This window comes from Puntigrus tetrazona, unplaced genomic scaffold (assembly GCF_018831695.1).
Source record: "Puntigrus tetrazona isolate hp1 unplaced genomic scaffold, ASM1883169v1 S000000283, whole genome shotgun sequence".
Lineage (NCBI taxonomy): Eukaryota > Metazoa > Chordata > Actinopteri > Cypriniformes > Cyprinidae > Puntigrus > Puntigrus tetrazona.
This window is the reverse complement of record NW_025047944.1, coordinates 600,001-626,619: the sequence shown is the minus strand read 5'-3', so window position 1 is coordinate 626,619 and position 26,619 is coordinate 600,001. Positions and strand designations below refer to the sequence as shown.

Genomic DNA, 26,619 nt, shown 5'->3' with positions numbered 1-26,619 from the left:
AGATTCGCCTTTTTAATCCACTATAGAGGTCTCTTCTGCATTTGATCAAAATATACAGTACATGTAGTCATATTATCAAGTGACATTATAAACAATAAAACATTTATGTGCATTGAATGCGTCCATATTTATGCTAGTGCTGTCAAGTGATTAATAGTTGTTATATATATATAAAAAATATATAAAGCTCCATTTCTTTTTTCAGGACTCTTCAACAAAAATAAAGTATAAAAATGCCACTTTTGAATCATTTTTGCATCAATTTTAATTTTTTTGTTTACAAATGGGTTTTGTTTATTACGTATATATATATATATATATATATATATATATATATATATATATATATATATATATATATATATATATATATATATAAACACATATACAGTATATTTTGAAAATATTTACATGCATTCATATATTTATATTACTATATTTATATGACTATACTATATTTATATTACTATATTTTATATATTTATATGCATCAATTCATTTAATACACAGACAGCATGTGCATGCATGTGTTTGTATATAAATATGATAAATACACACATACTTTTTTTTGGATATGATTATATAAATGTTTAAGTTTTATTCAACATAATTTCTGCAGTATAAAGCATTTAAAAAAATTAAAATGATGCAAAAAAAAAAAAAAAAAAGTCAAAATCATATTCATTAAAATCAGTTTTAAACAAAATCTTCTTAAAGGCCTGAAGAGATTTACAGCATCAGCAAACTCAACGCTTAAAAACATTTGAGGCTGCTTTTCTCCTGAAACACCTTTAATTCCCTCCAATCTAAAGTTGCAGAAAGCACACTGTGGAAATGAAACGCTCTACAAAATCAAGTTTGAGTGCACATTAATTTATAATGAAAATAAAACCGGATAATGGATGGTGTGCTATATTTTCTGCCTCTGGTGATTTATTTCTGAAAATCAAACTCCTGCAAGTCATCATGATCAGCAGAAAGTGCTCGAGACTCGTGTGTTACAACATAAGAGCGCCACCTGCTGGAGAATACCTCCATACTACAAACATAAACCACTCTATTAGTATCAGTTAAAGCATGATGCTCTGACCAAATATTCCCAAAGCTGGCAGCAAATAAACGGCTATCCTGAAACGTGTTGTTTTAGTTTGAATATGCTGTTCGAGTCGGTTATATTTGTATTAAATAACTTAAACAGTCACTAACATAGCAAAATAAATCACTTCAAGGTTACCTATATTACATTAAAGCTTTATGATCCTACACATAAATATATATACACACACACACACACATATATATGGTAAAATTAAATAATGTTTTAAACAAAAATTAAATACATAAAAAAAGTTTTAAAAAGTAACATTATACCAATATTAGTATATAAATGCAATCAATTAATTTTTTTAATTAAATTATTTGTCAATTTTTTCTCATGTAAAAATATCTACATAAAAAATAATTGTAGTGATATTATCACGGTATTTTAATTATAAATATAGAGAAAAATAATCTTTCAAATTAAAATGGCTAAACATTTGACAGCGGATTGTTTGATGCACTTCACGGGACTAACTGTATTCATTTTCCCAAGCGTTATTGTGTCGTGTTTAATATTCGTCAAGAGGACAATCTCCACCCCCAATCTGAAGCCATTTTACAGAAGAAAAAGAAGAGCAGCAGCAGCAGAGGAGAAAGCGGACACTAATAACCGAGTCGCAGTGAGTTACAGCTTCATCTTCTCTGGAGTTGAACACGACGCGCTGATGAGCGCCGATGAAAACCGCGCGGTGTGCACGTGTCCAATAACGAGCTCGGACTATTTTAGGATGTTAATAAGCGCGTGCATCATTTTTAATAACGCAAACCCGATTTAACACGTCCTGCGAGTTACCAGAGGCGCCTTGTTGTCGTTTTACTCGTTTATTCGACTCCAAGCGTCAACGGACGCGCAACAGAAAACATTTCGAGGTCGACATATATATATATATATATATATATATATATATATATATATATATATATATATATATATATATATATATATATATTTTTTTTTTTTTTTTTTTAACAAGATATAATTGCATTAATGACAATCTCACACTCCACGGCTGTACATTAATACATTAAACGTTTTAAATAAAACCTCTGCGCGTGCATCATGTGATCGGCACGTCGCGCGTGACGTAACTCTCCGAGTTTAAGCGGAAGATAAACAGAACCATTTATTTTCTGAAGTCTTAAGGAGACACACTTTAGTACAAAACACTAACTTATTTAAGTCAATACGGCTTAATTTAAATAGTAATAAGGAACCAGACTAATGGCAAAAATAATATTCCAACACGGAAGTATTATATCTCGTAAAAACCTAATAAAAGGTGATGGAGTGCGCGCGTACAGCGTGGTTTACGGTAAAGGTTTATACGTTCAGCTCGCGCTCACTTCTATCAGACGAGGAGCGATAGAAGAATAATAATGTCGCTTCATAACTTCTCTAAAGAAGCGCTTATAGGCTCAGCGACGCTGGGAGTGATTTTTATAACGGGATATTATGTCGGTGAGTGTCGATATTGCGGGAACCCCAAGAAATAGAGGGGAAGTGACCCGTTTCTCTTTCCGGAAGTTTGTGCACTTCGCAATTAAAGACCCAACACCACATTAATTTATTTAGAAAAAAACATTAAGGTCATTGAATGGACTGTTTATGTTTCAGCTGAGCCAGTGAAAAGACTTATATATATATAAAAATAAAAGTAAGGTTGGTGGGAAAGTTTGTTAAAACTAGTTCTGATGTAATGACAAAAAAACTAATGAGTGCATTGTAACATTTTATCCATAGCCTGCTAAAAACAAATAAAATACGGTTGGAAACCTCTCTTATGCAGAATGTTTATGATTATGTGCAGAGTAATCAAAAACAAGAAAGTAACTGATGTGTTGTGACAATAAAGCAGCTTTCGGTTTGTATGCAAACCTCAGTTTTATGTTGAAACGGCAAATAATTAATATTATAAGTAATGATAATTGTAAAAATAAATTGCATTTGGTACTGCATAAAATCCCTGTATACATAAATCACAACTTTATGTTGACATCGCAAATAGATAAATAATAATAATAATAAAAATAATGGTAGTAAAAAAAATGCACATGAAGTTGACAAAGTTTTAATAACATTAAAATGCTTATTTTGTAAAAACTGTAAATCAATAACAAAACAAAAATTAAAAGTCAATTAATAAAAATTATAAAAAAATAAATGTATAAATGCACTAATTCCAGCCTGCCGGTAGAAGATTAAAATAAGGTGTTGTCTTAATAGCTTAGCATACGTAGCATGCAGTGTACCCAAAATAAATTTCTTTCTGGTTTCAGGCAAACGCAAGTCTAAACGGTTCAGAATGTCGTCGGGTAAAAGTCACGTGGGAAGGAAAGACGACCCAGTGATGCAGTACCTGCTCAATCACTCTCTGAGGGAACATCCAGCCCTCAAAAAACTACGTCAGGTTAGTATTCCTCCTCTGTGTCTTTCACGTGGAGGATAGCGATGAAATCCGGAGTTAATGTAAAGGTGTCAGGATCATCATCGCTTCTAATAAATCTCGTTGCGTTACGATTATTTCTAACCTGACGGTTTTGTTGTGTAGAAAACCATGGAGCACGAGCTGAGCATGATCATGGTGGCCTGCGAGCAGTCCCAGCTCATGGCCAATCTAGCCAGTCTAATCAAGGCCAGGAAAGCCATTGAAATCGGTAGGGAACGTCATAACACGATGCACAAAGATTGAGTCGGATGTCTTGAGCGATCTGTGCGTGTTTAGGTGTTTATACGGGGTATAACGCGCTGAGCATCGCCCTGGCCCTGCCGGACGACGGCAAAGTGATCGCGTGCGACGTCAGCGAGGAGTACATCAACATCGGCAGACCTTTCTGGAAACTGGTGAGACTCCTCTATCACAGAGCTACTTTACATCAACCCACTACACAAAGCCAAACAGGAAAACCCTTTTAAATATGTACTATAAGACAACGTTTAAGTAGGAAGAGTTGGCCTGGATTTTCCACAATGACATAAATCTGTCCTTATCGGAGACGATAAACCCTTATGCAGTTAATATTTAAACCTGAGAGTCAGTAAATGAATAACGACATTTAACCCCAGTAACTTTCATATCCTTTGCTTTGGATGTTTGCTATTTGGCAGCCATTCTGCACTTCTGCATTAGATCGTCGTACGAATAAACAAGCGCACAAAGTTTTTGGACCTGTGCATTCAACATTACGTAAAGATCCTCGTCACGTATTTATTATTCTTCATCTGATGTTCTGAAATCTTCTTAGGCCTCCGTCGAGCACAAAATAGACGTGCGTGTGAAGCCAGCGCTGCAAACTCTTGGTAAGACCTGGATTTTTTGAGCATTGTGAACTTATGTCCAAAATAACCTTTAGACTACATTCACATACACCCCCGCCCTCGTCTGACACAAATAAAAAAAATAAAAAAAAATCAATGTAATATCATTCAGAGACTATTATATGTATTATATATTACAGTTATAGTTACATAGTTTAAATAATGTTTTGGATAATTTTTTTGTTTCTCATCATTATCAGTATGTGTGTATATATATATATATATATATATATATATATATATACTAAAATAACTGAACAGAGGAAAAATAAATAAATAAATAAATGAATATATATGTATATATAAATTTTTTTCCAGTTATTATAATACATCAAGTTAAGATAAATGAAAATGAGAAATGTTGGCTTGGCAACTAGCTGAAATAAAATGTAAACAATATTAACTTTATATATATATATATATATATATATATATATATATATATATATATATATATATATATATATATATATATATATTTAGTCAACATTAATTTCAAGTAATGAAAATATTTTTTATGGAAATAATTTTTAAAAACAGTATGACGTGGCACTAATGTGAACGTATTATTTTTATAATAATTTTACACAATTTACCTTTGGCATAAAATAATTATACTTACTTTTATTTACATAGAAAGCATTTATTTAAAATATGCATTGATGTAAATTTAAGTTTCATCTGATGTGAGATTTGCTTTGAACAGCAATGTCCTGAAATTTCAGGATAAAACAAATGAATTCATATTAAATATGAAATGTTAAGATGAGCGTGTGTGTTTGTGTGGTGTGTGTTAGACGAGCTTCTGGCTGCTGGCGAAGCGGAGACGTTTGATTTCGTCTTCATTGATGCCGACAAAGTCAACTACGACAACTACTATGAGAAATCCCTGCAGCTGGTCAGGAAAGGAGGAATAATCGCCATCGATAACGTGAGTGATCATGTCCGTTCACACTCACGTTTCTACAATAACTTTCTGCTTTTAATTTGAGGATGCACGCCTCAATTCTGCCCTTCAATGTACTTTAATAGCAGAAAGAATTTAACATAAAAAAAAAAATAGAAAGTACATTTCCTGAAGAAAATGTAAATGTTGCTTGCCGTGGCAAAACTCGCGCTCGGTTGCTACTTACTATTGAGTTTTATAGAGTTCTCATCATGAATGAGCATGTAGCTAGTCACTGTTAGCATGTAGCACTGCTAGCATGACTAACATGTCTGAAGACCGGTTTGCTAACAAGTCAGAAGAACCAGTTCCCATGTCTATACGATATTGTGATGCAGAGATATAGGTCTTGCTAATCGGTTGCTAGGGTACATTGTTTGGTTGCTAGTAAGTGGATCGGCAGCTGACCATCATGATGCACTAAAGACCGCTCGTCATTGTGAATGATATAAACCAACCCCCATGTCTCTAAGACATTCAGACTTGAAGTATGCCTGTGTGGGCTTGGGTTGCTAAGGTCATTGATAGTGGTCGCTAGGGCGTGGCTAGGAAAAAGTTAAGATTCACGATTATCTGTCTGCTGCCCCGAGTCAAACGAACCCACCCCCGTGTCTCCCTGACGTTCGGTTTTGAAGATATGTCCGTTTAGGTTACTTGATAATGGCTACTAGGGCGTGGCTAGGAAGCATCAATGGTGATTGATGATTGGCTGTTTCCACACAAAGTCGTTATGACATTCTGATTTAAAGATATGCCTGTCTAGCATGATTACCATGTAACCAGCATGGCTAGCATGTCTCTATCATGCTTATCAAGTGACATGTCATTAGCGAATGACTAGCATGTCGCTAGCATGTTTCCAGCACGAAAGTTATAGAAGTATAGTTAAAAGTTATAGAAACCCAAATTAAATGTGTAGTCTCTTATCTGTGCATATTCAGACGGATTCGGACAATGATATTTCCAAAGGCCAATATAAAATAAAAACCTTTTTACGTCACAATTAATTTTTTCTTGCAATTCCGAGAAGAAAAGCAAGAACCGTGAGACTCGAATGTATTTTTCCATTCAGCATCACTGTATGAGATAGGACGCACACACTTTCGCTCACCAAAGCTGCACTTATTCAATCGAACGTACTGTAAAAACGTGTCAAATTATTAGAATTTTAAATAGCCGTTTTCTACGTAAATCTCTGTTAAAGCCTATTTTATTTCTGTGATGACAGCTTGAATTTTCAGCATTATTACGCCGGTCTCCGGTGTCGCGTGATCCTTCAGAAATCATATTAGTGTGCTGATCTGCTGCTCAAGAAACAATTTCAGATTACCATCCAAACATTGAAAACGGCATATTATTTCTCTGTATTCTTTTTGCAAGTGACCTGTGTACATTTCAACCGCGTTTATTTGCAAGAGACCTCTTGGTAGCATCATGCCGTCACTTAGGATCAATTAAATGCAACCTTGATGAAAGAAAGTATTGATTTCTTTCAAAATACCCAACGTCTAGGTGCTGTGGAGCGGTCGAGTGGTGAACCCAGAAGAAGGAGATGTCGACTCCATCAGCATTGATAAACTGAACAAGAAGCTCCATCGAGACACCAGAATCCAGCTGAGCATGCTAACAGTAGGCGACGGTCTGACATTAGCATTCAAAATCTGACTTTATACTTGTGTACCACTGCGAAGAAGACATTTGAAACCATTTATCAGCTAAGAGCGTGCTTTGTACCAATTGAAAGTTTTGTATTCGGTCGTTCACGGTGCCAGCTGTTGATTGGTTTGTGATATGTATTTGTGGTATAATTTTTTTCAATAAACAAAGTGACAGCACTGAAATATTTTAAATGTATGTTTTGAATTTTTACTATCCTGTAAATCAAAGCATCTCTCTCTCTCTCTCTCTTTTTAACTCTAGTTGAGAAGTAATCTTTTTAAACTAATTGCTAAAAATAGGCACACGCGCACTTGTGTTTGAATGCTAGTAAGTCGTTAGCATACCGTTTCTAGTCTCATTCGGTCGGAAGTGGCACAAATCACATAAACGACACCGTATTTTCGATTCAAAACGGTAGTTTGCATCGCGGAATAATACTGTCAGCCATTTAACATTAATAACTCGAAAGAGCGGTCGAATATTAAATGTTTCACTACTTTTATCTTACCTCGCTCGCTTCTGAGGGGAAACTAACGGACGCTTCGGCTTCGCGCGCTGGAAATTCGACGGGTAAAACACGCCCACTGTGATTTGATTGGTCATCATGTCGAGATTGACAAGCGCTCGGACAAACCAGCCTCAAATATAAATATATATATAATTTTTTTAACTCGTATTGTCATCCTGACAACAAATAGAGCTCTGCATAACGGAGTGCATAGATGCAAGAATTTAAAAAAATGGGGTTAAATTTGGCCGTTTCTAATATAAGGCTTGTTTAATAAATCTGACAACACCTCGAAAATCCAGGTTTGTAAATCTTAATTTGCATAAAGATTTTTACCTTTCGCTAAGCCCCGCCCTAAAACATTACTGACCAATGCTAGCTCAAAAGCCGCTGCTCTTAAAATATATATAATATATAAAAATATGCATAAATATATATTTTTTATTTATATAAGTATATATAAATTATAAATTACATATATATTTTTTATATGTGATTTATAATTTTTATATAATTATAAACAATAAAATAAAAAAAAAAAAAATATATATATATATATATATATATATATATATATATATATATATATATATATATATATATATATATATATAAAATAAAATATGTATAAATATATATATATCATTTATTTATAATTAATAATTATAAAATATATATATATATAAAAATACACCCACTTTTTTTTTAAGATCATTTGCAAAAATGTTTCTTAAAATAAAAATTAAAAAATCACAAGCATTCAGATCTCAATCAAACTGCAGTCAGGTTATTTTGATTAGGTAAAAAATAAGAAACAAATGCAGCTAACTAACGAAAAAACAACATGATTTTATGAACTTATATACGTTTTTAAATATAGTTTAAAAAAAAAAAAAAAAAAAAACACTAAACAATTCCAGTTTTAGTACTTTATTGCAAAGGTCGACATACAGAAGGGTTTGTGCGGTTCTGCAGGGAAAGCCTCTCGTCTCCCTCATCCGTGTCTGTGTTTCTGGAGAGGTCAAGTGAGGTCATCTCACGCCTAAAGAACCCGTTTGAACACCATAAAGCCTGAATGCAGAGAGCGAAGGATGATGAAGCTGAGCTAACCACAACAAACAGCCGACAAAAGCGTCCAGACGCTCCGTGTGCAAATCATCAACTACATTCAGAAGAAGTCCAGGCCAAAGTCAGTCGCTCGCCCTCACGTCCATCCAAAATGAACATCACGCTCCTCTTTTTTTCCCACAAAAACGGCCCGTCAAGCTCCAAAAAACGGCACAAAGTCAAAATGACCAGGGTGTATACTACATGTTTCTCACACAAAGTTATCAGAACGCTTCGTTTAGAAGTACATTGTGTGTGTGTGTGTGTTTTTTGGAGCTTGACAGCGAGAGCGGCATAAACGTTCAGGTTTGCACCAACACGAGAATGAGCGAGTTATAATATTTGCATTTTTGGTAAACCGTTACTAAAACTGGCCTGGAGAGGAAAGCACACGCGGGTCGAAAAGCGCCGGTTTGGAGAGAAATATCGATAGTAAAGGTAGTGTTGCAAATAAATAAGAGACGAGGCGCAGGTTTGGGTTCGACTCTTCCCTTTGGGATGATCCCGTGAGGAACACGACGCCCGGCCGGGTGTTACGCCTCCAGCTCCAGCCCCAGACCCAGCTTGTGACCTCCAGCGTTGATGTTCTTTCCATCGACCAGAGCAGACAGAGTCAGCTTCACTCCTGGACAAAGACAGCTAACGGGTCAAACTCACACCACAATCAGAGAGATTTTTTGTACTAAATAAATACTTGATTCTTTTGAGTTTGAGGGAAATATTGCACGGTCACGGCTTTGTTTTATGAGATTTATAGTGATACATTCATTTTGGATATTTGGACGTTGTACAGAATACCACAGAAACCACTTTCAGTATAAATATTTATTTTTACACCGCTTGTAAGAGAAATTAAAATGATTAAAAAATATGTTAATATTTTAAATAAAAAAATAATTTTTTTTTTTTTTTTTACATTTAAATAAATTATAAAATGGCAACAAAAAAATGCAATAAAAAAATTATATAAAAAGTACAACAGAAGAAACTAAATAAAAAAATAGAAATGGAATGAAAACAAAACATTTAAAAAATAATAATTTAATATAAAATAAACATTTATATTTAATTATATAAATATATATTTACACAAAACAAAAACTTCAAAGTCAATGTGTAGAATGAAATACAAAATGAAAAGTGAAACAAAAGAAAGTACATAAAACAATACAAAGTAAATAAAAACAAAATAAATAATTTAAAAAATAAAAATGTTTTCATATAAAATAAAAACATTTTAGACAAAACAAAAAAAAAAAAACTTCAGAGTCAATGTATACAATGAAATAAAGAAATACAAAACGAAAAGTGAAACAAAAGAAACGAAATAAAATAATAAATAAAAACAAAAAAAACTAATATAAAAAAAAGGTTTTCATATAAAATAAAAAGACATAAGAAAAAAAGAGACAATGGATAAAATAATAACAAAAATGTATACAATAAAATGTAAATAAATATTTTCTATAAAACGTGTGTGGGGAAAAAAGAAAAGAAAGTAAATAAAGGGAGGTTTCACGTCTTCCTGTAACACTCACCTGGTCTGAGGGTCTGTGTGTAACCGATCCCGACCAGGCTGGAGTTATTCACTTTAGCCTGAAAAAAATACAAAACACACACAGAGGCTATTAAATGACTGTCATTCAAAGCTGTGAATGACCTCCAGCGTGCATCAATAAAAATAATAAATGAGCCGCACGCTGATGGAGGAGCTGGAGTCCAGCATGTATTTGGCGGCGATGCCGAAGCGAGTGCTGTTGTTGCCGGCGGTCCAGGCCAGATCCACCGCCGTCTCCAGATCAGAGCTCACTTTCTGGTAGATGGAGCCGCCGAAGTCCGTCCCGTCGTTCCTGACACGCAAACAGAGAGATTATTGAGGACAGTGATCCAGATCCGCAGAGTCTGCCGGGGATATTCTGAACTAGAAACACATCAGAGCATCGCTGCGTTATGAGCATTATTATGAGTATTATTAGTATTAATACGGTCCTGAACAACACAGCCACTGTGCAAGTAAGGAAAGAAATACATTTACATTATTTAAAATAATAATTAGAATTATTACTTCATTGTTGATAAATAGTTATGATAATAATAATAATAATAATTAAATAAAAAATCTTGTTACAGTTGATCATAAATAACAATCATAAAGAATTGTAAAATAAAAAATTATCCAACAAATAATAATAACAATAATAAATGTATAATATTCATTATAGTTATTAATAATAAAGGAACAAAACAATAACAGTTATTATTTACAATTAGTTTTTATATTTGTGATATGAGAAAATATAAAATTAATAAAAATATAATACACACGTACCAATTATACATTTATAATTTGAATAACTACAAAAATTATTTATTACATCGCTGTTGATAAACATAATAATTGTCATTAATTATAAATGAAGAATTGCACAAAAAAAAAAAAAAAAAAATATATATATATATATATATATATATATATATATATATATATATATATATATATATATATATATATATATATATATATATATATACACACTATATAATAATTGCTTACTAAAATTGAGTTTTCATTTATAATAACAATATTTTTATAAATCAAAAAACATTATTGGTATAATAACTACAAAATAACTTTATTATAGTTACAAATAATAATATTAAAGTAATATTTTCCCAATAAAAATACTGTTATGCATTAATTATAAGTAACAACACTACAAGTACTACTAATAATAATATTAATAGTTAGCAGTAGTAATATTATCATCAGTTAATAGTTATTTTAAATAATAAGTGTTATACATCATCATTATATATCATATTTTAGATTATTTTAATATTTAGTTGCAAATAAAATTCTATTTTCAAATAATAACAATTGTTTATTAACCATGAACAAAAATACTACTAGAATAACAATAATTCGTAGCAGTATTAGGAGTATCATTACTGTTAATAAATAAGAATTACCTTTACTAATTAAATAAATAATTGTTGTTTTTAATTATACATAATTATGTAATATTAATACTTAAATATTTATATTGATATTTAAAAAATAACACTACTACTAAAATTTATATATATATATATATATATATATATATATATATATATATATATATAATATAATAATATATAATATATATATATGAATAAAATAATAATAAGAAATAAAGATGGTGAATCTCTTACACATTAGTGTGCAGCTGGAAGTCTCCGGTCTTGTATCCGATTGCGAAGTTGCTTCGAGTCATCTTGGACTTGGCCGTGTCAAAGGTCATCTGGTATCCGGCGAGCCAGCCCTCGTATCCCAGCACCGCCGCTCCGTGGACGGCCGGACCGGCGAAGTCGAAATCCACGTCACAGCCCACGGTGGCGTACTCACGCTTATAAGACGTTTTCACCTTGCCGCTCTTCTTACTGTGAACATCACACACATAAACCTCAGACATCAGCTCATCTCCAGATCCTGATACTCACAGGACGTCCTCGTACCCGGTGTTCGGCGAGAAGGTCGTGTCAAAGGTCAGCTTCAGTCCTTTGGTGATCTGAGAAACACAAAATGCTAAATAGTAGAATAAATTCGATTTTATCTCTTGGAATTTATTTACTTAATAAATAAATAAAAAAGACAATTAAAAAAGAATTTTTCTACAAATAATGATTAAAAACAATGATAATTACATTTGATATTTAGAAATAATACTTATATTTATATAAAATAATATATTTAATATAACATATATATAAAAATAATATATATATATATATATATATATATATATATATATATATATATATATAATATATATATATATATATATATATATATATATATATATATATATATATATATAAATATTATAAATATAAATATATTATATATAAATATAAATAATATTTTATATATATATATATATATATATATATATATATATAAATAATATATATATATATATATATATAATATTTTATATATATATATATATATTTTATATATATAAATATATTTTATATATATATATATATATATATATATATATATATATATATATATATATATATATATATATATAAAGTAAAACAATCCAAAGGTTAAAACATCTGGAAAGAGTGAATCATCAATAATGAAATTAAATGCTATCATAACTATAAAACAGTTTGTAATAATTAAAAAAATAAATAAATAAAATAATAAAATAAAAATGCTTTTATTTGAGTAAAAATACTGATATGTTCAGCTTAATAGAAGACTAGCAATGAATTAAAAAATTTCAGCTGCGCAACGCAGAAATAAACGTCACTTTATCACACATTTACTCAGAAAACAGCTGTTTTACACGGCAAATATATTTCAGCATTTTTTACTGTATGAGCGATCAAGCAAACGCAGAAGAAACGTGGTTATCCCAAGCCTTCGACTCTGATCTGTGTACCTGGTCCTCGACGGTGATCTCCGTGCCCAGCGTGTTGTCCGTGCTCCACTTCTCTGTGAAGGTCAGGCCGTACTCGGCCCACTTATACTTGGTCTCCAGGTTCCCGCTGACCTTGTTTGAGTCCATGTTAGACGCGCCACAGGTTTTAAACTCCTGACAGTCACAAACATTATATTATAACATCACATCTGAGCAATGTGACTACATTCAGATGTTTGATGACAGTTAAGATCTTAAAAAAATAAATAATTAACTGTTAATATTTTATCAAATGTATCATTTACTGCTATAGTTTTGAATATTTGTTTTTATTGTAGAAATGTTTCACTTTATAGTTTTTATTAGATCTTTATCATTTTAATTTGAGTAAATTCTTTTGTGTGTGCATGTGTCAGTTTCATTAGATTTTTTTATTTTTTTTAATGTGCATATTTAGTTTTTAATTTATTGTTTTTTTTTATTTATTGTTTATTATCTTGTTCAAAGTCAAACTAAATTAGAACGAGAAATGCTGTCTGGAATAAATTAACTTTTTTATTCTTTCATTTTATTTAGTCTAGCTACAATTTTGTTTCAAGCTGCACTTATTTAAAATAAAAAATGCATAAAACTATTAACAACAACAACAAAAGAAACATTTAGAAATTTATTTTAAATATTTTTTATATATATATATAATAAATATATATTTATTTATTTATTTATTTATTTAGTTCTTGTTATATTATTTTATCTGTTTTAATTTTGTTATATATATATATATATATATATATATATATATATATATATATATATATATATATATATATATATATATATATATATATATATATATATAGAAAACAAAACACACACAATATATTAATATTTTTTGCAAAAAAGAACCTAAAAAGCAAAAAGTGCAACTTCCTAGAATAAGACTCTCTTTATTATTTCTTGAATAATTTCTTTATTATGCATCTCTAGAACTTGACTTTGGGATGTTTAGATATTTGTACTAAAGTCAAAAACTAAGGAAGAGAATGATCTTTTGCAGATCATGCAACTTTTAATGCTCTGACTTCACAAATATAATGACTTTCTGCTTTGATTTGTTTTACGGAAAGGTGAACTGAACTCTGAAACCCTTAAATAAAGGACACGGATGAACACAGAAAAAAAAAGCGAATGAAAAATGCAGAAAGCACGCACCACACCGTTAGCAGACTTGGTTTTGACATCGAGCTTCACCGTCCCGAAACCTTCAGCATTCAGAAACACACACACACACACACACACACACACACACACACACACACACACACACACACACACACACACACACACACACACACACACACAGGTGTAAATATAAGACAGTACGCATGTCTGAAGGAGTGTTTTCTGCAGGAGTGTGTTACCGTAGCCCTTGTTGAAGACGTCCTTGGCAGCCTTTCCCAGGTCTGCGTACGCTGGAGGAACAGCCATTATATCTGTGAACACAACCAGGAGCAGAGATCTTAAACCCCTGACACCGATATTCCTAGATTCAAGGGATCAGACCGAAGGTGTGTGTGTGTGTGTGTGTGTGTGTGTGGTTCTACTGCACATCAGGTGTGGTCAAAGTAAACACACACACACACACACACACACACACACACACACACACACACCTACCTACAGCCTCAGGAGACTCAGAACAAAGCCAACTTATGAACAGGGCACCTGAACAAACTACTGCAGCAGACAACAACATGAACACTGCATCCCACAATGCAATGCATCCAATGGTTTCCTCCATTTCAAATGTGACGAATGAACCAAAAATGTATTAATCTTGCTTAAATTAAATGTTATAGTTTATCTTATATTTACATTATAATGATTTAAATCTTCTTCCATTAATTATATACATTTTTTAGCATTTTATTTTTTCATATACACACACACACACACACACATATATATATATATATATATATATATATATATTTATTTATTTATTTTTAAAATATTTTTATTTATTTTTATATATTAAAATATATTTTAATAATTATACTTTTCCGAAAGAACTATTAAAATATATTTATTAATAATTTATTAAACAACAAATATTATTCATGTAAATGTATGAAACTTATCACATACAAAAACACTGAAGAACACCCGTTTTATTTAAATTTATTTTGCGTTTATTATAATTTTTAATATATAAATACAAAAATAACAACAATTATTATTAATACGCTTTATTATCAAGCCATTTGAAATGGGCAGAGTCCAACATTTTAAACACACTTAAAATAAGAATTTTATATATATTTTTTAATTTATGTATGCTTGTGTCATTTTTAAGTTAATCTTTCTAAGTTACATAAAACATAAGGAAAATATTCAAACCTGCAAAAACCCTCATCTTTGTAAATATTATATAAAGCGACATTTTAAATCATATTTTAAGTGCATAATAATTAATGCTAGTGATAAATAGCTGTCCGAAGATTAATTGCAAACAAAACAAAATTTTTGTCTGCATAATGTATGTTTGTTCTGTATATATTATGAATATAAATACAAACACACAGCATATAGTTTGAAAATATTGTCGTTTATATAAAATGTATATTTTAAATATTATATTTAATATGTATACAATACATAAAGAAAATCTGAAATATATACATGCATATGTGTGTATTTATATATATATATATATATATATATATATATATATATATATATATATATATATATATATATATAAATAAATATACACTTTTACATATTACATAATCCTTTGACAGCGCTAATAACAATACAAAAACATAAAAAAAAAAATAATATTAATTAATATTAACTATCAAAACAGGCAACCATGGCCATGTTTATTTGTTAAATGCGCGACAATACGGCAGGAAAATAATTAGAGCAATTAGATTTTTGAAAGCTAAAAGACAAAAAAATAATCTTCAAATATTAAGAGGTGAATTTAATTCAGTGTCACGGAGACATGTATCAGTCAGCGGAACCGGCCTGAAACTTCACGCAGGTTTCGAGAGCGCTGCTGTGAAACGAGTTTAAAAGGTCTCGAGAGCACTGACCGGAGGATGCGGGTCGAACCCGTGCAGCGGGACCGGGTCACGAAGCACCGGCGACAGACGAAGGAGACTCCCGCGACGAGCTACACGCTAAAGCTAACGCGGCGGAATCAGGACCCTAGGAGCTGCCCCGAATCGCGCCTGACTGAAATGACGTGCTCAGCTGCTCCCGCTGCTGGTATAACGTCACTAAGCGCGCGCACGAATGCATTTCTTTGCTTGGAAAAGGCCATAATCGTAATTGTAAACCAAACTTTATTACATTCTGCTATGATTTAAATATTTGCTGATTCCCTATGCAGATTAAAAGGAAAAAAATCACTTAAAACACGTTAAATAAGATTATTTGATCATCTGTGAACAGAGATACAACGTTTAGATGAGGCTTCCTACCCCCTACTTAAGTCAAAATGAAAAGTGAACATTTATGTAACATGTTTTATTTGCAATTATTATTGTTTACATATGTAAAATCGTCATTTAGGTTTTTTTTCCTTTTCCATTTTTGTGGTATTTTCTCTTTATTAAAATTAAATCACTTTATGTAATTTGTTATGTAACATATTACTTTAAATCCCTTGTAAAAGTGCATTTGTTTTTAAGTATAGTTATATATAATTGTTACATTTGTCTGTAAATGCAATGTGTGTGTGTATATATATATATATATATATATATATATATATATATATGTGTGTGTGTGTGTGTGTGTGTGTAGTTATAGATTTTAAAAAAACTTACAAATTCATTTCTGTATTGATAACCAGACATTTATATTTAGCATGGCTTTAAATTTAGCATAAGTCCTACAAAAAGTGATTAAATAAATTAAATAATATTCTGATTTATTTATATTCTATTATTAAAATTAACGCTGTAGAATTATTGTTCGTTCTTAGTTTATGTTAACTAGTATTAACTAAAGTGTTGCCATTAAAATAAAACTAAAATAAAAATCTTTAATTTCCCCCTCCACCGGTAATTATATAAAAGTATAAAAATAACTATAAATAACTATAAATAGCTAACTTCAAAATGCATGAGCGCATGCTCCAGAAACTAGACATTATGATTATTTTTTTTATCATTCCTATTAACAAAAAGGCCGGGACAGAAACTCCGTCAAGTTTATTGATGATGGCAGATCAATGATGAGCATCCCGTCATTATTCGATCGGACACAATATTCACTTAAATCTGCAAAATACATTTCCAGGTTCAACAGGAGTCCAAAAGAGGCTGCGTGGCATTTTCGAGCGCAACGAAGACGAACGTCTGAGGCTGTGCGCGTCTTGAACTCTGCCGCTGTTAGTCCGAGGCGTACAGAGCGCGTGAAAACCATCGCTGGCAGATATTTGGCGAATCAGAAAATCTCCGTTCCCAAGCCACCCCGTAAAACGCATTTTAGATTTAGTTCTCGGATGGAAACGTTCAGAGGAGCTCTGAGCAACGGACGTGATAATAATACACGATAACATCTCGGTTCCTTAAGATCTCCGTCAAACACGCATAAGGTCACTCAATTCTCTGTGCTCAAAGAGATCTATAAATACACTCAATTAACATCCTAATGACCTAACACAGAAAACCTCATCAAAACTAGCCCCGATTACCACAAAAACACCCTTTACTCCACTTAAAACACCAGAAATAAGACGAGCACGATTCTCCACTTCTGCTTTCAGAACGTGTTTCAACATCGACGACTTCTTTTTTTGTAAACATTCAAGGACTATAATACCCTCATGACCATCGTACACAGTAAATCTGACATAAATCAGGACATCGGTGAAAAACAAGCGCTCGTATAAAGACAAAGTCACATATCAAAGGTCGTTGGCAACTGGAATGATGCTCTTAAAAAAAAAACAAAACGCCTCTTCTTCATTCCAAAGTTTGGCGAAAACTGCTTTTCGTTACACGATAAAAACGGGAAATGCGTTCAATGACATTAAATCTCACAAAAGCTGTCAGGGTCACAATTCAATTAAAAAAAAAAAAAAAAAAATGTAAAACTGAAAAATAATTAAACATTATTATTTTAGTTTTATTGTATACAATACTAATATATATATATATATATATATATATATATATATATATATATATATATATATATATATATATATATATATATATATATAGGGAAAATGTGTTTGTCATGAAAATGCTAAATTTTTATATATATATATATATATATATATATATATAGGGAAAATGTGTATATATGAAAATGCTATTTTATATATATATATATATATATATATATAGAAAATGTGTTTGTCATGAAAATGCTAAATTTTTATATATATATATATATATATATATATATATATATAAAAATGTGTTTGTCATGAAAATGCTAAATTTTTATATATATATATATATATATATATATATATATATATATATATATATATATATATATATATATATATTTCTTTTAAATAAAAGTAACTCCATATATATTTAACTTTATTTTATTAACTTTTTATTATTTAGTTTGATGGTGAAATATATCTACATTCTATATTAATTGCATATTAATCTATATTTTAATTTGTATTACATTTTATAAATATTATATATATATATATATATATATATATATTATAATATATATTATATAATATTAAATACAAAATATACTTTTGCATTGACATTTTTCTCATGACAAACGTTCACTTTTTATATATATATATATATATATATATATATATATATACTGTATATATATGTATATGCATACATATCTGTGCAATGGCATTTTGTGAGATTCACTAAAATACAAGAAACATTTTTAGCTCTTAAACATAGTATTTTCATTTTGTTATCCCATATAGACACTAATACTGCCAAAATAAAGTCTGCACTATGAAAATAGCAACAATAATGGCAATAAGACCAAAATGCAACGATCATAATTCAAATAAACCGTACGGTTTCACACGAAGCCTTTTAAAAGAACAGTAAGAGGTTTCATATTGCTTTGAAGGTTGATCATGTCGATATCTTTACAGCTAAAGATCGGTCTTTGGGAGAAATGAGGAGGTTACAACGTCAAGTATCTACAGGATTTTTATGAAACTAGATGAAACGAATACTGACTGTCATGCAAACCATTTAAGAGGTTTCCCAGTCAACGGGAAGAGCAAGACTTTCATAGCTCCAGTTTAGTAGTTTTAGTTTCCGACGTGAAATACAAATAAGCCAGACACACACAGAAATCCCTTTAAAGACAACAGCTACCGGAGGAAACCTGTGTGTGTGTGTGTGTGTGTGTGTGTGTGTGTGTGTGTGCGCGTGTGTGTGTGTGTGTGTGTGTGTGTGTGTGTGTGTGTGTGTGTGTGTGTGTGTGTGTGTGTGTGTGTGTGTGTGTGTGTGTGTGTGTGTGTGTGTGTGTGTGTGTGTGTGTGTGTGTGTGTGTGTGTGTGTGCGCGTGTGTGTGTGCGTGTTCATCGAGAGCAGAGGCGGACAGCACTGAAGTATTTTAACTTTACTCCGGTAAATGTAAAAGTATCTGTACTTTATCAGTGTTTTTCTTTGGAAAAATGTTACTTTACTACATGCCAAAACATAACATATTTCTACTGCATTATATTTCACAAATAAAACTATTTTTTACCTCAAACGCTTAAGAACATTAAAAATGCAGTACTAAATGTTTGAATCACTTTTACTAATTTAAAGCATTTGAGATGAGACGTAGTGCACTAAAAAGTGAGTTTATTTGCAAAAACCGATAACTCAATTTTTATTTTATTATTATTTTATATTATCACATTTTATTGCACATTCCGAGTAATATCAATCAAACTGCATTTGGGTTGTTTAGATTTAGTAATAATAACTAAATTCAATACATAAATAAAGGTTAAAGCTCACTATTTTTTTTTTCATATTTAAAGTTAGTTTTATAGCAAAATAGCAAAAGCAGATAACTGGTTTAATCTTTGTAATCTCCTCATATACGACATAGACGCCTGACAAAGATCGTTGTTGTTGTGATCATAAATCGTATGGACGTGACACACAATAAACAGATCTTTTCCCTCATTTTTAAGCAAATTTATCGGGGGGTTTTTTTTGCAAATTTATCGGTTTTTGCAAATTTATCGGTTTTTGCAAATTTATCGGTTTTTGCAAATTGCTTTTTCTTATACGTTAAATGTTTTAAATGTTGTGAAGTAAAGAAACACCGATAAAAGTACAGACACTTTTAAAAAGCGGAGTAAAAACACTTGGCGGTCCGCCTCCGCTCGAGAGCTTTTGGCCTCCTCTACATCATGGCATCGGCGGGATCAGCCGCGTTCGTCGGGGGTCAGCCGATGAGGCGCCTGAGGATGGCGGGCCGAGCGAACGGCCAGCAGTACTCGTTCGGAACGGGTCCGTTGACGTTGCACTCGAAGAAGGAGAACATGGGGAACCAGATGCGAGCGCGCCGGCTCTGCTGATAGGCTCGAGTGTTGGCCAGCGTGTGGTAGTACAGGAAGAGTCTGGTGGTGATGTAGAAGGCGATGAAGACGTCGATGGAGTAGTGCTCGTGCGCCGCCAGGATGAAGAAGATACCGAACAGGTTGAGCACCCAGGAGAGCGTGTGGATGAAGTTCCAGCTGCGCGGCGTGTCTGCGGACGGAGACGAAGATCTCAAGCACAGAAATGCAGAAAACAGTGGGGATGCGCAATATTATCGGAACCGATATCGGCCGATAATGGCTTTAAGTGCTGCCTTTCATGCAGGCCAAAACCAAAATATGCACCTTTCAGAAATCACTTTAAATGAAAATATTGGCATCGGGCCGATAAAATTTGACGATGTGTCTTGAAAAGAGGATTCACGTGAAGTAGCAATGACATAAAATGAGTGTGTTTTGATTTAAAGTTCATCTTCACAGTACACATGAATTAAAAAAAAAACATGACTGCTGTAAATTAAGTCATTTTATATATGCATATTTATTCATTAATCTGTTATACGTTTGTTTTGGAAATATTTTAAGAACTCTTTTGCCTTCGACGTCTGCAAATCTTAAAATAATATTTAAACTTTTTAACGCTGCATCTTATCGGAAAAAAAAAAAAATACAGTTTAAGAATGCGGTTGATTTTAAAGCTCTTGATGTATAAATAAGAAATCAGTTTATTGAGTCTTGGTGTTGTTTCCAAACAAAAAGGAAATAAATCCGTATCGGTTTTCGGGCAAAATCAATGGAAAAATACTGGATATCAGCTAAAATCTAATATCTTCATAAATTAATCTGTTGTCTTTAACTCTCTGGGTGGAAACGGTGCTTTATTGGTAAAGGTTTTATTGGAAAACATGCGTGTGAACGTACACTCCGTGTCGAAGAAGTTGAGCATGGTGAGGACCACGGTGTGTCCACTGAACATGTAATCTCCACTGAACACTGTCAGCGTCATGCCCACTCCATATGGCACGTCTGCACATCACCGTGATATCTGACACACACACACACACACACACACACACACACACACACACACACACACACACACACACACACAGACACACAGACACACAGACACACAGACACACACACAGACACACACACACACACACAGACACACACACAGACACACACACACACAGACACAGACACAGACACAGACACACACACACAGACACACACAAACAGACACAGACACAGACACACAAACAGACACAGACACAGACACACACACACACACAGACACACAGACACACACACAGACAGACACACACAGACACACACACACACAGACACACACACAGAGAGAGGGGAACTGTTATGAAAAATGACTTCAGTTTGTGGTTGGTAAGTACAAAATACACAGCACACAAATAAGACAAATAAGTCTTTTCTATAATTTTAGGTATGAATGGAATAATTTTTACATTTGGTCTAGGTCATATTTTTATTTATTTTTTTAAAGCACAAAAAATAAATATTTTAATTGAAGCAGTTTAACATACAAATGTACCTTTTTTTATGATATAGACAGATAATAACAACAACACTAACAATAAATTACAATAAATGTGACATGAAAACAATGTAAAATGAAAAAAATGTTCTTTATGCAAAAAAAAATGCTTTTAATTGAAGTTTATAATAAAATTATTATTTTGCTTTTTATTATTATTATTATTTTATTTTTTGTTTAAAAAAAAATACTTTTATTACCATATTTTTTACACATTCGAGTAAGTATTTAGAAAATGTATAATGACAAAATAATAACAACAACAACAACAACAACAACAATAAAGGGGACATTGAAATGCAAAAAAATCTTTATGCAAAAAAACAAGTGCCAGATTATTTCAGGGTGTAGCTAATAATTGATTAAATAAAGAAGAAAAAAAAAAATAAAAAAAATAATAATAATAATAATAATAATAATAATAATAATAATAATAATCTTACAAATAAAACCATTACCACTTACAAAAAAGTGCAGCATTTTATGAGTGTACCTTTTGTTAAAAGATTTAAATATTTATATTATTTTTATTATTACCCAATGTTAATAGAAATGTCAAGGGGAACCAGAGTGAATATTTTAGGACTGAAGAGGAATAGAAAAGTTCTCTGGTGAAGGAAAGCGCTTCTGGGATCTGCTTCTCCATGAAGGACAAATATAATGCAATCTCATGGTTATGCAGCCCTTTTCTTCAGAACAGCCTTCATGTAGCTTACTGGGTTATGGATCACAGAGAGAGAGAGACAGAGAGTGTGACGCCCATACCTTCCCAGTGCACTGCAGGTGTTGACCCGGGACAGAGAGAGATGTCACAAACATGGTGATGCAGCGCAGCATGAAGACCGTCCCCATCAGACTACACAACCGCCTCAACAGGATGGACCTGACAGAGACAGGGTCACAGGGATAAAAGCCTCTCTGACGGCCTGACCTTTGCTTTCTGTGAGCGTCAGACCCAACCAAACCTTATATTCTCAACACGCTTCATTGGTGCATACAATTCCACAGGAGAAATCTTTCATTGAAATATAACAATTCCCTCCAGCCCATATTAATTGCATTACTGTTGGAAATGCTTTGCTTGAATGAGAAAAAACACACAAAGTGCTATTTTTGCCAAAAGAGACATTCCTGAAAACTGTGTACAAGTTTGCGCAATGCATTACATGCAACAGCTTTACAAATATATGCATGCATATATTTAGCATACAAGCATGCATGCATGCATGCATATATTTAGCATACAAGCATGCATGCATGCATGCATATATTTAGCATACAAGCATGCATGCATGCATATATTTAGCATACAAGCATGCATGCATGCATATATTTAGCATACAAGCATGCATGCATGCATATATTTAGCATACAAGCATGCATGCATGCATATATTTAGCATACAAGCATGCATGCATGCATATATTTAGCATACAAGCATGCATGCATATATTTAGCATACAAGCATGCATGCATATATTTAGCATACAAGCATGCATGCATATATTTAGCATACCTGCATGCATATATTATAAATGTGTGCACATGTTTGTTACCTGTGTTTATGAAGCAGCAGAACCAGCAGCCAAACAGAACAGAGGATCACGCCACAGGCCTCGGCCATCGCAAACGCCCAGGGGATTCTGGGTACGCTGGAGGGAGAAGGGAAGCAGGTGAAAGGTCATAAACAGAGACAACGAGCAAAACACGATCCTCCTCCAAACAGATGGTGATTGACGCTGTTATTTTATGATGTTTTCGTGCTCATCTTCAGCTGTGAACTCTAACCACTTCCCATGGTGCCTGATGGAAAAACGGTCAAACCTCTAACAGACAAACTCACCATCAGAGCGGTTCACTTCTGTAGTATTTCTGCAGCTAGAAGCTAAATTATAGGCAAGCAAAAAAAGTTTTATGGGTGCTAGAGCACAACTCATCGTACTTCATAGGCTTATATAGGTTGATATTCCTATCAACATTAATGTATTTTCCCCCGAAATGACATATATTTATATAGTTATATATATTTATAATATAACTATCCACATGCTGGTTGAATAGCAGCTCCTCTTAAAGGAAACGGGAAACTGTGAGTGACTGATTTGGGCTGCGTTTTCCAAGAAGTCTCAGGGGCTGATTGCAGAGAACACTGGTGCATATTGGCTCATGATTCTTTCAGCAAATACGGCCTCGAGTCTCATGCAAGCAATAGAAATAGCACCAGTCACAGAAATGCAGGATGATACTGGAGAAAGAAGGCAATTACAATTAAGACCAAATGCATTTTTTTACTTCAAGATGGTTTTCTGCAATGCATTTAGAGATTCTTGAAAAGACAGATAACTACGCCGCCTGCCCTTAAGAAATGCCTTGCATTATAAAAATCCCTATAATGTTTACATTGCTTACATTGCTTACAAAAATGGAAAACGCAAGCTGAGACCGCTAACTGAAAATAGACTAGCTGGCGTGCTTTCATTCATCGAGGATGCATTCGTTTTCAAATCAATTCTGTTCAACTTTCTAATCACCCGTGAATCCCGAACAATAAAAGGTTTCCACAGAAACACCGAGCAGAACCGTTTTCAACATTACGAGCAGAAATCTTCCTTCTGATGATGCTGAAAATCCATCTTTGATCACAGAAATAAATCACACTTTAACAGATATTCACACAGAGAGGAGGGGTTTTAAACAGTAAAAATATTTAACATTTTCCCTGTATTTCCTGTATCCTTCGATCGAATCACCTGTCCAGGAAGATGTCGGGCAGCGGCGGGTACGTCCTCATGTCCGGCACGCGCTCGTGGACGATGACCATGACGAAGGACGTGAAGCCGAAGACGAAGACCACGTAGACGGAGCTGATGATGGTCTTCCAGCACTCGGGGTCCAGTCTCCGAGGCTGCTGCTTGTACTTGCCGTTGTTGTACTGATGATACTGATCGCCGCTCAACGTGTCCAGCACGGCGTCACAATCCCGCGCAGACTCACCGTTACACAGCCAGTCCACTCCGCCTGGAGCACGCGCCATATTACAGAGAACAAGACACTGAATGAAACAAAGCTGAATGCTTTTGGGATTTCAATCAACCGAACTCATCTCGCTGTGCTTTCTGAAACGACTAAAGCCGCTAAAAATGAACAATACAACCCTATTAGAATGAACATGGTGTGCTTATATGGCTTCAGAATATATACATATACATATATAGTGCATAAATAATAAAGTATGCTTTTTATAATGCTTTATAGTATTCTTGGTGTCTTTTATGGAGTTTGACCGGTTTTCTAATGGTTAAATGATCGCGCTGTACTTGAGCTGTGTGTATAGTACTGCACTTGAAAGTCCACTTAAAGTAACGCTGTCTAATGCCGTCTAAAACAGATATTATAAATATGTAAATAGCATAATAAGATGCTTACGTGTCAGACAATGACCTTCAGTGAAACTGAATGGAACGATGCACTCGTTCGTCTTGTTTTAAAGCTAAAGATGCTAATATTTTCGTTCAAATTCGTCAAGTTGCTGATATTTTCTGCGTATTTCATGCAAATCTGCAAGTGAACTTGCAAAGGTTCCACACACACACACACACACACACACACACACACACACACACACACACACACACACACACACACACACACACACACACACACACACACACACACACACACACACACACACACACACACACACACGTCTGTGTGTGGCTTCAGAAGACTTGGAATATAGTTCAGTTTTTTTTGGAGCTTGGCATATTTAGTCCTTAATTTTGTACTTAATAGCACGTAAATTATTGTGCTACGCTTTAGATATTCATACAGTAAAAACTTAAACATGTATTAAATGTTTCTTGTTTCACAGCTAAAGTTGCTGAATCTTCTTCAGTCCTATTAGAACTGGAAAGAAACCTGCTTTAACCTTCATTTCTATCACGAGCGTGTGGCTGTATAATTATCAGAAGACTTGCGATATAGTCACAAGGACTGCTTTATATAATGCATGCGTGTTATTTAGCGTGTTATCGTGTTGTGCTTCAGCTGTCTGTAGAGTAAAGCGCTTGAACCCATCTTTTATGAAGCAAAAGCAAGTACCTGCGCAACGTAAAAAACACAAAACTAGCGACAAGCTCGACACAAACGGGAACAGAAAGAGCACCTGCGCTGTTCTGAGGCGAGTGTCCGTCGTAGGACAGACCCAGCTCCTCCAAAACGTCTGCGTTCTGCTTCTGCAGCTTCCTGAGAGAAACCATGAGCCGCTTGATGTCTCCCAGGACCTTGAGCTCCAGCGGAGGAGAGCGCAGGTCGTACTCGCTCAGCGTCAGCAGGCTGGTCCCGTCCAGGCGGTGTTTGTTGCACAGAAGGTCCACGTAGTCGCAGAAGCCCTCTTCACGCAGCCAGCGGCCCACCTGCTTCGGGCTCCAGTGCCGGACGCTGCCGGCCATCTCTCGCTCGCGCATCCTCTCACAGGAACT

At 33.3% G+C, this 26,619-nt stretch overlaps 3 protein-coding genes across 4 annotated transcripts in view; 1 reads left to right on the top strand and 2 right to left on the bottom strand.

Annotated features, from left to right (window-relative positions):
- Positions 1-1,569: 1,569 nt before the first annotated feature.
- LOC122333569 (catechol O-methyltransferase domain-containing protein 1-like) lies at positions 1,570-7,213 on the top strand. 2 transcript variants are annotated; one of them, XM_043231261.1, is made up of 7 exons: positions 1,570-1,721; positions 3,379-3,509; positions 3,651-3,756; positions 3,825-3,943; positions 4,345-4,399; positions 5,215-5,348; positions 6,876-7,213. In XM_043231261.1, exons 2-7 carry the CDS (start codon positions 3,405-3,407, stop codon positions 7,026-7,028), a joined length of 672 nt encoding a protein of 223 aa, XP_043087196.1. In that variant the 5' UTR covers positions 1,570-1,721; positions 3,379-3,404; the 3' UTR covers positions 7,029-7,213. The 2 variants fall into 2 exon arrangements, with proteins under 2 accessions (XP_043087196.1, XP_043087194.1); XM_043231259.1 differs by lacking the exon at positions 1,570-1,721 and adding an exon at positions 2,406-2,560.
- Positions 7,214-8,444: 1,231 nt separating this feature from the next.
- Positions 8,445-16,312, bottom strand: LOC122333551 (voltage-dependent anion-selective channel protein 2-like). Its single transcript, XM_043231234.1, has 9 exons — positions 16,157-16,312; positions 14,477-14,548; positions 14,268-14,317; positions 13,077-13,229; positions 12,136-12,188; positions 11,833-12,060; positions 10,337-10,487; positions 10,176-10,233; positions 8,445-9,262 (listed from the first exon to the last, which is right to left on the bottom strand). The coding sequence occupies exons 2-9, from the start codon at positions 14,541-14,543 to the stop codon at positions 9,171-9,173; spliced, it is 852 nt and encodes a 283-aa protein (XP_043087169.1). The 5' UTR covers positions 14,544-14,548; positions 16,157-16,312; the 3' UTR covers positions 8,445-9,170.
- Positions 16,313-20,330: 4,018 nt separating this feature from the next.
- LOC122333514 (sphingomyelin synthase-related protein 1-like) overlaps positions 20,331-26,619 on the bottom strand; it is a 10,181-nt gene continuing 3,892 nt past the window's right edge. The window contains exons 2-7 of the mRNA XM_043231170.1: positions 26,304-26,617; positions 24,889-25,156; positions 23,695-23,790; positions 22,870-23,021; positions 21,490-21,594; positions 20,331-20,779 (exon numbers count right to left, since the gene is read on the bottom strand). Coding sequence (XP_043087105.1) covers positions 20,475-20,779; positions 21,490-21,594; positions 22,870-23,021; positions 23,695-23,790; positions 24,889-25,156; positions 26,304-26,604 — 1,227 coding nt within the window. The 5' untranslated portion in view covers positions 26,605-26,617 and the 3' untranslated portion in view covers positions 20,331-20,474. The remainder of the gene's footprint in view (positions 20,780-21,489; positions 21,595-22,869; positions 23,022-23,694; positions 23,791-24,888; positions 25,157-26,303; positions 26,618-26,619) is intronic.